Raw genomic sequence first — 16,326 nt, forward strand, 5'->3', positions numbered from 1 at the left:
CTACTACTACTCTGCGTTGTGATTTAAACCTTTTTACAAGCTCTTGGAATTGCCACTCTTTGCCAAATGCAGATAACCACTGTTTTAACCTGGTTACTGCTTACCCAGAGAGAAAATACGGCGCGGCCGTTTGAAATGAAGCGAGATCTGAGCAGTTTGAAAAGAACCCGTTTTTAATGAAAATGGATTTCAATCAGATGTTACAAAAGAAATATGTGCAATGAACCTACGAGATGCATCCAATATGCCGGAGGATCGTAGAAATTCAGACTAAATTCTCAATAAAAAAGCTTGTCTATAAACATTCTCGCGTCTCAGCTTCGATCTGCTGCGTCGGTCTCTTCTCCTCGCTGGGTTCTAGTGGAGAAAAAGGGTGTGTGTAGAATGAGCTGCGTCCTTGTCTCGTTCGTGGGATTGTGTATGTTCTTCTGTCCCTCCGAGCACGGAGTTTTTGCTAATATCCAATTTAGGCTCCGCCTCTAATTCTACAGAAAGCGGGCGTTTCTCCAAACTCATACCGAGCTCCCTGATTGGAGAAACAATATCTCTGGCTGTCCATAGGCTAATTTACTACAGTGAATTTAGTAGTGGGCGTTCTTCCAACAGTTTCAAGATACCCTTACTGGGCAAAAGAGGGGGGGGCCGAAGGCTAAAAGGGGAACTCTTTGATCTTACTCTATTTCGGCTGCCTTTTGTTTAACGAGATAGCAGGCACCACACCTGGTGTTTATTCTCTGTGCTTCCACAAAAGGCTTCCTGTGAGCTGGTGTCTGGCTCCTAAGGCCGTTTGTATATTCAACCTCACAGACCAGATGTTCTCTTTAGATGTCGTTTGATCTTAAAACTGTGAAACCACCCAGTCGCTGATTTTATCACCTTCTTAAGAGATAAAACAGCGACTGTCTTCTGGTTGAATTAGCTTACTGCCTAGTTGCTTTGTCTGCATTTTCTAATCTTGTGTTGTGCATTTATGTGGTGTATATTACCTTTCCCATTTTCGCCATTCTGTGCAGTGCTGGTACATTTTACACAGATTGGTTGACAAAACTACCACAGTTTCCCCGGTTTGGGGATTAATGATCCCCAATATACTTGTTAGTATTTTCTCAATCAAACTGTTTACAATTACCTTAACCTTACTGTTTAGCCAAATCACCTAATGAACCAAATATTTCCAGAATCCTTCTAACTAATTTTTCATATTTGTTAGTATCAATTACTTTCAACACCCACATTAGCTCCCTCCTCCACTGACCGACTATGAATCCATTTTTGTTTACACAGTTCTCTATTCACTCACACCGTTTAACAATTTCCACTCATTTGCCGGTTATACACAATGTATCAGTTATATCAATTTCACTTCAGTCTAGGTCCGTCCCTTTATACAAAAAGATGATCGTACCAATTACCAGGTTTAGACTATACTTTATGTGTTTTTTAACCAAATGTGTCTGTTTTGTGCAATTCACTCTGAAAGAAAAGACCTTACATTGCATTTACTATCTAAACATTTCTAAAAAAGGAGAGAGCTCAGCTAATGAAAAATGAAAAATTAATATGTACACGCCCTCTCCAAGGCCTATCAGTTACACTATCCCTTCTTTCGCCTATGTATACCGTTTAGGCTTCTGGATGACTCGTTTTGGTCGAGTATCTTGTTCCGGGCTTGTGCTAAGCACTGGTTCCTCTGGCTCTTCTGGTACCTTCTCCAAGTCCACAGAGGAGAAATTATTATGTTCCAATTCATAATCTTCTCCTCTGTCTGGTTCCTGTAAAAAACCTTCATCTTCTACTGGTGGCCAATCGTGGCCCCCTCGGTCTGGCTCGCCATAATCATCCGGGTCTTCCCCATCGTTTGGGGTTAGCGCCGCCTTAACTTCGCCTTCGTGTAACGGTTGCGACGCCCCGGTTTTACCGTCAAGGTCTTGTGGTTCAGGTTCCCATTCTTGGTCCGTATTGATTGCTTTTACACAATGAGTAACGTGAAACCACATAGGCGATCCTTCAACTTGTAAAGCCCTCTCGGTGGCTCGAACGACTTTGTATGGCCCTTCTCGTCTCGCGCCAAACCACTTGCGTCTAAATACTTTGACATAAACGTAGTCGCCTGGTATGATTTGAGGTGTAGTCTGCCTATTCACCTCCTCCCCGGTTTCATGCTCCTGTCTACTGGAGACATGAACCAGAATACTTTTGTGTATCTTTGACATGTATTTTACGTACTCACGCATGTCGTTGTCCAGGATGTCCAAACTCGGACCTTTGCCTGTCGCGCGCAAACCTGGTACTACCATGCAGCGACCTAACATCATTTCGTGCGGTGTCAGACGCAGATCGCGAATTTCGCTCGAACGACAAGCCATCAAAGCTAACGGGAGAGCGTTTAGCCAATTCAAGCCTGTGTGTTGACAGATCTTTACCAATTTGTTTTTTAGTGTCCCGTTCATGCGTTCCACCAACCCCTGGCTCTGCGGATGATAAACGGCCCCCAATCGCTGTTTTATGCCTAAGTGTTGGAGTATTAAACGTACAGTTTTGTCGACAAACTCTTTTCCATTGTCCGACGAGATTCTGTCCATTAAACCAAAACGGGGAATTACCTCTTGGCATAGGAACTTAGCCACAGATGCTGCATCCTTGTGCCGGGTGGCGCACGCCTCCACCCACCTTGAAAAACGACAGACAACGACAAGAATATATCTCTTCTGATTAATGGGCTTAATCATGTCAATGTAATCAATTACAAGGTCTCGCATTGGGCCATTGGGCGTGGGGATATGTCCTGGTGACACACTAATCCCCTTACGTATATTGTTTTTCAAACATATTACACACCTCTGTAACACATGATCAATTTGACTGATCAAATCTGGCGCCCAAAAGCCATATTCTCTGATTTTTCTCCTTACCTCTCCTTTATGCGCATGGCAAAAGTCGTGCGCCGTGTGGATCAGCAGTCCGACCAGGCCACCACAAATCCACCGGCGTCGCGCCACAAACCTGAATCATCCTGACAAGCTCCCCTGGTTATCCAGAGGTTCCGTTCTACCTGACTAGCCTCCTCCTGGAAAGTCAAAACATCTTTGTAGGTTATCTTGTCCTCTAACTCAACTCCGTGTGTGATAACCAATACCTTGCCTGCTCTGTCAGCACCTGTCACTTCCTTGGCAGCTTCGTCTGCTCTTCTGTTTCCTCGAGATATCTTTGACTCGTCAGACTGGTGGGCAGCACACTTGATTATCGCAATCCGCTTTGGTTTCATAATTGCTTCTAACAAACGTTTAATCTGACTACAATGTTTTATGGCGCTTCCGTCAGCTTTCTTAAAACCTCGCCCTTTCCACACTGTTCCATGTAAAAATGCGGTACCGTGAGCATAACTGCTATCGGTATGAATATTCACAGTTCTGCCCTCTGCCATGTTACATGCTTCCGTCAGTGCGACCAACTCTGCTAATTGGGCCGAACAAGGTTGTGATAATGCTTCGGCTTTTTCTACCACAAATCCTTCGCCCTGTGACCTTACCACGGAGTAACCTGCTTTTAGTCCCTCGCCAACACGATAACAAGAGCCCCGTCAGTCCATAACTCCAGATCTGGACTGTCAAATGGAAATGCCTGCAAGTCTGCTCTGAGTTTAGAGTACCTCTCGACTTCGACTAAACAGTCGTGGGGCTCTCCATCTTCAGGCGTAGGAATGTCAGCTGCCGGGTTCGTTATGGAACACCTGACCAGCGTCACGTCTTCCTGTTCCAAAAGTCTGTAGTAGTGTTTAATGCGAGGCATCGTTAGTGCATATTTACCGGACTCCAACAGACTCTTCAAGTCATGCCTCACCATGATATCCACTGGATATCCCATCGTAATACTTGCGGCTTTTTCGTACATCGTATACACTCCAGCCATTTCTCGGTAGCATGGAGCCATCTCCATCTCTACTTCCGAGTAGGCAATTGAGTAGTACGCCATCGGCTGCGGTCGCGCCCCCACCCCTGTGTCCTGGGCCAACACCGCACACGCCTGCTTCTGATCTGGTGAAGAAGAGACGTATAGTATGAATTTCTTGGTATAGTTAGGCAACGCCAAGGCCGGCGCCTCTAACAGTCGGGACTTGATTGTTTCGAATGCCCGTGAGCCGTCTTCGGTCCATACCACTTTACTGCTCAGTTTATGCCTCAATTAGTGTTCCTATTTTAGCTATTAACTCCAAATCAAAAGAACCATCGACTGGCCAACGTTTCCCTTCCTTCCATCTATCATTCCATCTTCCTGATACATAACTTGCTTTTCTCAAATAATATTTGTTACCTTTTGTCGTGTCGTGTTCATTTGCAATAATTTGTACTGGACTTTCTTCCATCCACCCAATTACGGTCGACTTACCTGCGTCGGTTTTGTCTTTTATCTTTTTATATGCGTTTAGATTGTCTCGTTTTCGCCCCATTTTTCTCTTGTCTCTTTTATCTTGTAACAATGGCAACAGGCAGAACAATAGCTTGTGTAATCCCTATCTAAGTGTAGGTGTCTATGCTTTTGTGACTATCTCCTGCTCGGACAGCCAATAGTGGCACTGTGGACCCTTCCTATTCCCTTCTGTCCCTTGTTCAGTTGAAATTCCTATTCTTACCTGATTTGTGGTGTTCCGCGTGTCCAATCGAACTGCTGTAGATCAGAGCACACAATGACAACAGTTCTTGTTAATTTATCAACCGGACTTGTACTTTACTCTGTCTTTTTAATCAAATTCCTGAGAGGTTCCTATCATTCACTGTACGAGTATCTTTTTTACTTTCCTCATACACTCTTATACATGAGACAATTGTAATTGATACATGTGTGTGATACCACCCGTTTCTACTCCCTGTTTTTCTTCTCGTTCGATCTCTGTCAACACACTGGGTTCCTATGTTTCGAATTTCCGCTCTCCTTTACTTCCGCTTGATTCTGCTCCAATTCTGATACCCCTCGGAAAACAAAAACATCGTGATTAATATAGTTGCATTCATTTTTTCACATTCTTTTTCATTATTCAGTACCACACCCCCCAGGGGACACCTGTCACCCAGACACGTGTCCCCCAGAGGTAATCTAAAGAATGCCACAGACGCCGCGCCACGCACGCCGTGAGGTGTCGACCCTGTTTACTGAAGAGACCTTGACAGCCCCTCCACAGTGGCCTAAACCCACCTCACCACAGGTACACAGCAGACAGCATCCCGGCAACCTCTCCCGTCCTTCAGGCCAGTATCCCCAGAGTCCAGTGCCCTGCCGGACGGCCATGCATAGCCGACCAGACCCAACACCGAACCCCGGGTACACCGCCCCACATCATACAGTCACTCCAAACGTACCTACTATGGGGAAAAAAAACACAATTGTACACACAACCCTATCCCGTCAACTGCAACGCACGGTCGTCCAGGAACGTCCCCCGCCTCACACCCACACGCACGCCCCGGCCCTCCCACTCCCCAACCCTGAATGTCCACCACCCAGATCAGAGAATAGTCGCCAGCGCGGACGCCGGGCACCACGGCTTTATCGGAACGCCCACACCTACCCTGCCACCCTCCGCGCCATCCTTTATCACCATCATCGCATACGCAGGTGCAACCGAGCGGTGTGGGTCCCCAGACGCAGAACCAGCCGCGCCGAGAGTCTTGAACACGTACGTCACACACACCCTGATAACATTCACACAAACTACTATAACCGCAAACATCACCACAGCACACAGCAAATACTTAGCAATTGTCCATCCTATATATCCCATCAAACCTTGACCCCAGCCCTCCCACGAGTCCTCCCGCGTGGGCTGCATCTCCCTAGTAATATTCTTCAAATGCTCTATAACCTCCTGTATGCCCATGTCATTTTCTGGGACAAATGTGCAGCATTCCTGACCAATCAATGCACACGTGCCACCCGAACTCGCCAACAGGAAGTCTAAACCCGTCCTTGACTGCAGCTCCATCAGTCTTAAGGACCGTAACTCTTGATTCTCCAGGGCCATACCTCTCGCGGTCGTAGCCGTCATATCCTCAAACACGCGAGCTAGATGGTCCAGTTCACCCATGTTTGCATACGTCCCCCACCAGGGAAACGCCACCCTGAAAAAGTGGTCCGCATCCATCATCCTCCTCCTCCTTGACTTGGGAATCGTCGGCAAAACATCTGACACCCTCATAGCTGGCACCAAATACCCCAACGCACACCTACCCCTCCACTTAATAGGCAACGCCGCGTACGCATACTCACCACAAATCCAAAACGCCCCCCCTAGGGGCCGGCGCCTCCGAATTCTTACCCCATACTCCACTCTCACCCCTGCAGCCGTCCAAATATCCCACGTCCTTACCACCTGACTTCCCCTCTACGCACATCTCAAACCCAGCCGCCCTAAACGCCACTGGAATGGGGCTAGTGTCCTTCAGACCCCCATAACCTACTGCCTTATTCGACCCCTGTTCCCGGCCCAAATACCTCAACATCCTATCATGACCCACCCCGTCGCATAGGCCGAGCAGAGGCTCGTCCCTCAACACATTGGCATGACACTTCGTTAAGGGGTGTGCAATCAAGGGAAGACCTGCGTCGCCTGCTAGCGGGGCCAAGCCACACACGTAACAATCCGACCTATTGGCTGCCTTAGCCACAGTCCTCGCCATCCCCAAAAACAGATTACCGTGATGGTCTGGCTGCGACCTCCTACCCACTATCACCACCTCCGGCTGTTCAGGTCGCAGATATGGATCATACATTATAGTACCGATCAACACACACAACCAAATCATTGCCACGGCACACCCCCGAAGCACCCGCCTACTACTGTCACTCAAACCAGGAACCATGTTTGTCTGTTCCGTCCTCCTCTTCCTCCCTCCGTCACCGGCACGTATCCTAATATGTCCTGCAATCCCCACAAACAACAACACAACTTTATAACCGAACATACCCTCAGTCTACTGACATGAAGACCCCAACCTAAACACAACACCAGGACATGTAAAAAAGGCCGCAACGTAACCGCCAACCGGCCAAGAGAGAACCAGGCCAGAGGGAAAACATGTAACCCCATGTCGGTCTTCAGAAGGAAGAGGGGGGAGGGTGGAGAGAGGCACAGCAAGTGGGGCAAAGGATGGAGTGGGGGGGGGGGGGGGGGGGGAAACGGGAGAGAGGAGGGAGAAAGAGAAAAGGAGGGGGGGGGGGGGGGTTTGAAGGAACATCAGGGAAGTGGGGGGGGGGGGGGTTTGAAGGAACATCAGGGAAGTGGGGGGGGGGGGGGGAACGGGAGAGAGGAGGGAGAAAGAGAAAAGGAGGGGGGGGGGGGTTTGAAGGAACATCAGGGAAGGGGGGGGGGGGGGGTTTGAAGGAACATCAGGGAAGTGGGGGGGGGGGGGGGGGTTTGAAGGAACATCAGGGAAGTGGGGGGGGGGGGGGGGGGGTTCAAAGGAAAATCAAGAGAGGGGGGGGGGGGGGGGGGTTTGAAGGAACATCAGGGAAGTGGGGGGGGGGGGGGGCACGGGCACGCAGTCCCGAACAGACCTGTTCCAAACCATAAAACACATCACACAATATGCCATACTCTGCACTGCCCAAACGTCTCCTATGGAGAAGGAGGGAGAGAGAGAGAAAAAGAAAGAAAGTCAGAGAAGAGATAAAAAGAGAAAGGGGGAGAGAGAGAGAGAGGGGGGAGAGAGGGAGAGCTCAGTGTGTGAGAACTCAGTGTGCGAGAGCTCAGTGGGTGAGAGCGGGAGAGGGGGAGAGAAGGGAGAGAGAGGAAGAGGGGAGAGAGAGAGAGAGGAGAGAGGAGGAGGGGAGAGAGAGGGGAGAGAGAGAGGAGAGAGGAAGAGGGGAGAGGAGAGAGGAAAAGGAGGGGAGAGAGAGGAGGGGGAGGGGAGAGAGAGAGGAGGAAGGGGAGGAGCTAGAGAGAGGAGGAAGGGGAGGAGCTAGAGAGAAGAGGAAGGGGAGGAGCTAGAGAGAGGAGGAAGGGGAGGAGCTAGAGAGAGGAGGAAGGGGAGGAGCTAGAGAGAGGAGGAAGGGAAGGAGGAGGAAGGGGAGGGGGTAGAGAGAGGAGGAAGGGGAAGAGCTAGAGAGAGGAGGAAGGGGAGGAGGAGGAAGGGGAGGGGGTAGAGAGAGGAGGAAGGGGAGGAGCTAGAGAGAGGAGGAAGGGGAAGAGCTAGAGAGAGGAGGAAGGGGAGGAGCTAGAGAGAGGAGGAAGGGGAGGAGCTAGAGAGAGGAGGAAGGGGAGGAGGAGGAAGGGGAGGAGCTAGAGAGAGGAGGAAGGGGAAGAGCTAGAGAGAGAGGAGGAAGGGGAGGAGGAGGAAGAGGAGAGGGGTAGAGAGAGGAGGAAGGGGAGGAGCTAGAGAGAGGAGGAAGGGAAGGAGGAGGAAGGGGAGGGGGGTAGAGAGAGGAGGAAGGGGAGGGGCTAGAGAGAGGAGGAAGGGGAGGAGCTAGAGAGAGGAGGAAGGGGAGGAGCTAGAGAGAGGAGGAAGGGGAGGAGGAGGAAGGGGAGGAGCTAGAGAGAGGAGGAAGGGGAGGAGCTAGAGAGAGGAGGAAGGGGAAGAGCTAGAGAGAGGAGGAAGGGGAGGAGGAGGAAGGGGAGGGGGGCAGAGAGAGGAGGAAGGGGAGGAGCTAGAGAGAGGAGGAAGGGGAAGAGCTAGAGAGAGAGGAGGAAGGGGAGGAGGAGGAAGGGGAGGGGGGTAGAGAGAGGAGGAAGGGGAGGAGCTAGAGAGAGGAGGAAGGGAAGGAGGAGGAAGGGGAGGGGGGTAGAGAGAGGAGGAAGGGGAGGGGTTAGAGAGAGGAGGAAGGGGAGGAGCTAGAGAGAGGAGGAAGGGGAAGAGCTAGAGAGAGAGGAGGAAGGGGAGGAGGAGGAAGAGGAGAGGGGTAGAGAGAGGAGGAAGGGGAGGAGCTAGAGAGAGGAGGAAGGGAAGGAGGAGGAAGGGGAGGGGGGTAGAGAGAGGAGGAAGGGGAGGGGCTAGAGAGAGGAGGAAGGGGAGGAGCTAGAGAGAGGAGGAAGGGGAGGAGCTAGAGAGAGGAGGAAGGGGAGGAGGAGGAAGGGGAGGAGCTAGAGAGAGGAGGAAGGGGAGGAGCTAGAGAGAGGAGGAAGGGGAGGAGCTAGAGAGAGGAGGAAGGGGAGGAGGAGGAAGGGGAGGGGGGCAGAGAGAGGAGGAAGGGGAGGAGCTAGAGAGAGGAGGAAGGGGAAGAGCTAGAGAGAGAGGAGGAAGGGGAGGAGGAGGAAGGGGAGGGGGGTAGAGAGAGGAGGAAGGGGAGGGGTTAGAGAGAGGAGGAAGGGGAGGAGCTAGAGAGAGGAGGAAGGGGAGGAGCTCGAGAGAGGAGGAAGGGTAGGGGAGAGGAAGGGGAGGGGTTAGAGAGAGGAGGAAGGGGAGGAGCTAGAGAGAGGAGGAAGGGGAAGAGCTAGAGAGAGAGGAGGAAGGGGAGGAGGAGGAAGAGGAGAGGGGTAGAGAGAGGAGGAAGGGGAGGAGCTAGAGAGAGGAGGAAGGGAAGGAGGAGGAAGGGGAGGGGGGTAGAGAGAGGAGGAAGGGGAGGGGTTAGAGAGAGGAGGAAGGGGAGGAGCTAGAGAGAGGAGGAAGGGGAGGAGCTCGAGAGAGGAGGAAGGGTAGGGGAGAGGAAGGGGAGGGGAGAGAAAGAGAGAGAGAGAATGGTGCGTGTGGGAGAAAGAGAGAGAGTGAGAGAGAGAGAGGAAGAAAGAGAGAGAGAGAGAGAAAGAGAGAGAGAGGAAGAGGAAGGGGAGGGGAGGGGACCTTGAGGGAGCACATCATGGCGAGAGGAATTGAAAGCACCCCGCACATTTACACCAGAGGGACTGTGTAAACAAATAGGCTATAACTAATCCTAAGACAACATCGCCCCCTGCTGCCCATTTCCGCACATCACGCCTATTGCACCACAGTACCCCCCAACATCCTGCAGGAGGCGCCCCCAACCTTTCAACAACACGCGCGTTATTACGCAACTACACCCCCTCTACGCCAGCCCACGTGCCCACTCAATTTTAACCCCAATCCCCAGAATCCCCTGCACCGAATTGTAGTTCGTCTCGCAGGCCGGCTTCCTGCTAGACCAGACCACCGAAATTACGTCACGTCCGCAATTCCGAGATCCCGTTGGTCCCCAGACTAGCACAACGCGAGGCTTTGTCACGGGATTTTTCATATGTTTACAAATACATCCGTTCCTCTCATTCATTCCTAACCTCTCTAAAGCGGCCCACTCATTCATCATGCATCCTCAAACATGTCTAAACAACCAGCCAATACTCTGTAAACATTAGCCCATTCCTTAATAAAGATAATACAGTTATACTGCAATAAAGCGAGCCACTACGAGCTATTATAGCTTGTAGCCGCGCGCTATGATACGCACGAGTTCTGACGAGAACGCGCTTCCCCGTATAGTTGAGTGGCGCTGTGGATATTTGCGTGCACCAGGTTCAACACTAAAACCGTTCTCAGTCATATTTTAAGTGCCAATTTACAGATTTAATCCATATACATCACACACGTTTAACATAACCATAAGTCCTTTCACTCATATCTAAATAAATGCCTAACCATAGCTGCAATATCATTCATAACCAACCTATTTTAGTCCCCGATGCCCGCGGCAGATTCCACATCCCGTCAACAACCACCGCGCGACTTCCTAAATGCAATATCAGGCATATTTACCCTCCGTACTATAGACAGTGTCTTAAGTTTACTATATTGCTTTTTATAGCTTTTCAATCGACTCCCCATTAAGTACTATCTTATGTTACAGCCTAACGCCGTCTAAATTTAACACGCCCGCCGTGCCCAATGTTAAACTAGACCATATGTGCTCAATCTCTACTTTTAGAAAATACAACGCACGGTGTGCTTAAGCCCTTACTTTAAGACATACGACGCACACTTGTTTACCTTGCTTAACTTTGAGCACGAATCCAGACATGTTTCTAAATACTCCCTTACTTCCTTGAATGTTCCGACTGCCAGCGGCGCCCCGTTTATTGTGCTAAAATTTTACTTTAAAATGTACCACGCACGGTGTGCTTAAAACCCTGCTTCAGGACATACGATGCACGGTGTGCTTAAAATCCTGTTTCAGGACATACGACGCACACTGAACCTAGAGCCGCCTCCTTCAGTCAGAACATTCAATTCAATATCTCTTTACCGTCATATCTTTAGCAACCCCCTCGTTGGTTCGAATAGAGCCCCCAAATATATCATCACACTCACCTCTTAGCAACCTCCTAGTCACCTGAAGACGATCGATCGATCAGTTGATTCCCCCGTTGACCGTCGTGAAGAAAGCGAAGAGAGAAAAAAAAATAACTTTCTTTGTTGTGATGACAAAACGAGCGCTCTGATTCTTGGCTACGGCACCACAATGAAGTGGATTCCTAGCTTAATTTCCCTACTACTACTCTGCGTTGTGATTTAAACCTTTTTACAAGCTCTTGGAATTGCCACTCTTTGCCAAATGCAGATAACCACTGTTTTAACCTGGTTACTGCTTACCCAGAGAGAAAATACGGCGCGGCCGTTTGAAATGAAGCGAGATCTGAGCAGTTTGAAAAGAACCCGTTTTTAATGAAAATGGATTTCAATCAGATGTTACAAAAGAAATATGTGCAATGAACCTACGAGATGCATCCAATATGCCGGAGGATCGTAGAAATTCAGACTAAATTCTCAATAAAAAAGCTTGTCTATAAACATTCTCGCGTCTCGGCTTCGATCTGCTGCGTCGGTCTCTTCTCCTCGCTGGGTTCTAGTGGAGAAAAAGGGTGTGTGTAGAATGAGCTGCGTCCTTGTCTCGTTCGTGGGATTGTGTATGTTCTTCTGTCCCTCCGAGCACGGAGTTTTTGCTAATATCCAATTTAGGCTCCGCCTCTAATTCTACAGAAAGCGGGCGTTTCTCCAAACTCATACCGAGCTCCCTGATTGGAGAAACAATATCTCTGGCTGTCCATAGGCTAATTTACTACAGTGAATTTAGTAGTGGGCGTTCTTCCAACAGTTTCAAGATACCCTTACTGGGCAAAAGAGGGGGGGGCCGAAGGCTAAAAGGGGAACTCTTTGATCTTACTCTATTTCGGCTGCCTTTTGTTTAACGAGATAGCAGGCACCACACCTGGTGTTTATTCTCTGTGCTTCCACAAAAGGCTTCCTGTGAGCTGGTGTCTGGCTCCTAAGGCCGTTTGTATATTCAACCTCACAGACCAGATGTTCTCTTTAGATGTCGTTTGATCTTAAAACTGTGAAACCACCCAGTCGCTGATTTTATCACCTTCTTAAGAGATAAAACAGCGACTGTCTTCTGGTTGAATTAGCTTACTGCCTAGTTGCTTTGTCTGCATTTTCTAATCTTGTGTTGTGCATTTATGTGGTGTATATTACCTTTCCCATTTTCGCCATTCTGTGCAGTGCTGGTACATTTTACACAGATTGGTTGACAAAACTACCACAAGAGTTAATGGATACCTCTGCTTGAAGTCAGCATATGGGATTCTGCTGGGGAATCCCTTTCTGCAGATTCTGATGCCCTCCAGTACACCGTTACACCTCAGCTGGTGGATAACCAGGAAGTTCTGCATCAGGCCTACAGAGAAGATTTTGTCACGATTCTTACGACAATGTGATGAATCATTACCACTACACTACACTAAAGCACCATTAGAATAAGATGAGTAAAGAACATTATGTTAACTGTCAGTCTACCTGGAGTCTTTGACTCATTGGGAATCAGGCAACGCACAAAGTGAGGATGCGTGGCCCTCAAGTTGGTCATCAGCTTGCCCAAGTTCTCCTGTAGATGCATATCAAAACCAAATATTATTCATGAGAAGCAATTATTTGTATTTAATTCCAAAAAGTCACAGTGTTGTTGATACATCTCACCCTGAACTGGGAGGACACGGTCTGCATGGAACCACCCTTCTTCTTGCCTCCCTTCTTTGCGCCACCAGTCTCTATTAATTTGATAATACATCATCAGTTTATAGATTCAACATTATTATCTAAATCGAATTATGCTGGGCATTTTTGTTGGACAATGTAATTTAATTCATAGAATTGAAAATACATGTTGTATGACACAGAGGATACTTAGAAGTTGAGATAATTGTCTCTTAGACCAAAGTAAAACATTTTATAATCACACTTAAAAGTACATTTCTCCTAATGACGTACCTTCCACTGCAGCAGGATACAGTACAGGCAGCAGTTTAACGGAGGACTTCTGGTAAAGCTGCATCACCGAGTCATTCAGTGGATCCTTGTTCTTGTCCAGCCATCCAGTGACGTTGTAATCCACAGTTCCAGCGTAGTGCACCATGGAGAAGTGGGCCTCCGCCTTGCCCTTGGCAGGTTTAGGCTTCTCAAATGCTTTGTTCTTGCCAAGATGTTGGTCAAACAGCTTGTTCTTGAAGCTCATGTCAGACGCCTTGGGGAACATGCACTCCTCTTCAAGGATGGAGAAGATGCCCATGGGCTTTATAGAAGTGGAGAAGAGATATACAGATCATTTAGACACACCTTGTGGCATCCTAAGGACTATTTCAATAAGTCACAACGTTATGGTGTACCTTCTCAATGAGCTCAATGCAGGCAGCCAAGTCCATGCCGAAGTCAATGAACTCCCAGATAATGCCCTCCTTCTTGTACTCCTCTTGCTCCAGGACAAACATGGTGTGGTTGAAGAACTGTTGCAGTTTCTCGTTGGTGAAGTTGATGCACAGCTGCTCCATGCTGTTGTACTGTCAGTGGGGGGGAATATATTAGCCTAATCTCCTTTTATTTATTTTTATCAAATCTTTTTATTTATTTTTCATTTTATACACAATACAAAGACAATACAGTAATAATAATAATAATAATAATAATAATAATAATAATAACAATACCACAATAATAATAACAATAATGACATTAGCAATAATAAAAAATAATAAATACAGAACATAAAAACATAAAAAAATGTACTTGTTACTATTACTATTACAGACACCACAAAGACACCACAAAAGACATTTCCTCCCCAACTCTCACCCCCCACCCCAACCCCGCTCCGCCACTAGATTGTGGCTTTAACTTTCCAGGCCGCTGAGACCCAAAGTTCAATGGTGGCCTGTCCAACCCCAATCACATGTTCAGTAAAGATTTCCATATAAATGACATCCAGCAGTGTCAGAGACCAATTAATCATGGCGAGTTTCTCAGGTTCCTTCCACCTCATGGCTATCAGCTTCTTGGCTGCAGTAACGCCCGCCAGAATGATTATGTTTTGTTGTATGGATGCCGGTAGTAGTGATAGTCAAAACCCACCTGTTCTCCCGAGCATTTAACCTTCCATAACCACCCTCCTCCAACCTGTTGTTGTTGTTTGTTACTGTGGCTCTATGTTCCTGTGTATTTCATATTGTTCCCTGTTTCCCCTGTGGTTCTATATGGTTCTATGTGGTTCTATATGTTTCTTTGTTTAGTTTCTCTCTGCCTACTGTCAGCTAGCCTACTTCGGGTTACTGAGAAGCGCTCTATAAAATAAATGTATTATTATTAGGGATGTCCGATATTATCGGCCTACCGATATTATCGGCCGATATCGGCATTAAAATGTGATATCGGAAAATATCGGTATCGGTTTTCAAAATTATATTTTGTATTTTTCTTTTTTTTACATTTCTATAACCTTTATTTACCCAGGCAAGCAAGTAAGAACAAATTCTGATTTTATTTATTGTCAAAAGTATGCATAATGTTGTGTTAATTCCACAACAAGAGATATGTAATGTTAATTACCTGAAATTATTCAGTTTTTTTGGGGGGGAAACCCTGTATATATCGGTTGATATCGGTTGATATCGGTATCGGAAATTAAGAGTTGGACAATATCGGTATATCGGTATCGGTAAAAAAGCCAATATCGAGCATCCCTAATTATTATTATTATTATTATTATTATTATTATTATTATTATTATTATTATTATTATTATTATTATTATTATATATAATTTAGGAGCAGTGTCGCTGCGGTCAATGGGATTGTCAAGTTCAAGTTTCTTTAATAGTTGTCATACAGAAGTACAGAATACTTTTATACAAAATGCTTCTTACTGTTACGCTCCAGAGACTGTGCAAGACAAGATAAGTATGAAATAAAATAACATAGTATAGCATGTAAATTAGAAGTAAAAAAATGAGGTCACAGTGTTCATAAGTTACATATGTTTGAACGTTTAGTTGTTAAGGATTTCCAAAAACAAGCTACTGGTGGGCAATCCAAAACAAGTGCATATAAGTGCCAGTGGTCCCCAGTGATCCCTCACCATTATTAGCCTAATCTCCTATATTACTTGAGCAAATGTCTTTCCATGAAATTAGGTAGTCCATAGATTGCTATAATTGCATACTTACATCAAAGATCTCAAAACCAGCAATGTCCAGCACACCAATGTAAGACGATCTTGGCATCTTGGTGTCCAGCTGCTGGTTGATACGGATGACCATCCACAAGAACATCCTCTCATAGATGGACTTGGCCAGGGCCATAACAGAGTTATTGACCTGAAAAAAGGGATTTGATTGAATTAAAATGCATGTATCTACATACATTAGCACTCCAATGCTGCCAGTCTGCCACTTGCACACACTCTCCAAAACGTTGCTTTGGAAATAGTGTATACAGGAAAATGTGATTGATTGATTGATTGATTGAAAACTTTATTAACAGATTGCAGAATGGCTACAATACAGTACAGCTCAATACACACAATTGTTAAGGGGACCAGAGAAAGACTTTTGTCTTGTTTACATCAGGGTCCCCCATTTTCAATTCATCAGGACATATATGACATACATGACATACAGATAGACAGTACTGCTACATCTATACATTTATGACATACCAGATTTGCAAATACAGTACTGTTTGTGATACAAAAAGAGTCCAGAAAAGGGAGTATATACATTTGACGTAAACACTGTACATTGGAGGAGGTTGTGTGGGGTTGTGTGGGGGGGGGGTTGGGTTGGGGGGGGGTTGGGTTGGGGGGGGGGGGAAACACTGTACAACTGTACAAGCAAAACTGTACATTGGGATATTGACAACCATACTAGGTAATTTACATTGGAGGGGGTTGGGGGGGGGGGGGGGGGGACACTGTACAAACAAGCAAAACTGTACATTGGAATATTGACAAAACCATACTAGGTAAATTACTGTACATTGGAGGGCGTTGTGTTAGGACATTTACAGGGGCCAGTTTCGAATTGCAGTCTCCCGTAGGTGTTCCTTGAGAGTGTTTTTGAAAGTG

At 47.2% G+C, this 16,326-nt stretch overlaps 1 protein-coding gene across 1 annotated transcript in view; it reads right to left on the reverse strand.

Annotated features, from left to right (window-relative positions):
- Window positions 1-16,326, reverse strand: part of LOC311236875 (myosin heavy chain, fast skeletal muscle-like) — a gene marked incomplete at both ends in the record, with an annotated part of 72,040 nt that overhangs the window by 35,447 nt on the left and 20,267 nt on the right. The window contains 6 exons of the mRNA XM_084324664.1: window positions 12,495-12,612; window positions 12,732-12,819; window positions 12,912-12,982; window positions 13,203-13,503; window positions 13,598-13,768; window positions 15,428-15,577. Coding sequence (XP_084180790.1) covers window positions 12,495-12,612; window positions 12,732-12,819; window positions 12,912-12,982; window positions 13,203-13,503; window positions 13,598-13,768; window positions 15,428-15,577 — 899 coding nt within the window. The remainder of the gene's footprint in view (window positions 1-12,494; window positions 12,613-12,731; window positions 12,820-12,911; window positions 12,983-13,202; window positions 13,504-13,597; window positions 13,769-15,427; window positions 15,578-16,326) is intronic.

Source organism: Notolepis coatsorum, assembly GCF_963971535.1.
Source record: "Notolepis coatsorum genome assembly, chromosome: 11".
In the NCBI taxonomy this organism is placed as follows: domain Eukaryota; kingdom Metazoa; phylum Chordata; class Actinopteri; order Aulopiformes; family Paralepididae; genus Notolepis; species Notolepis coatsorum.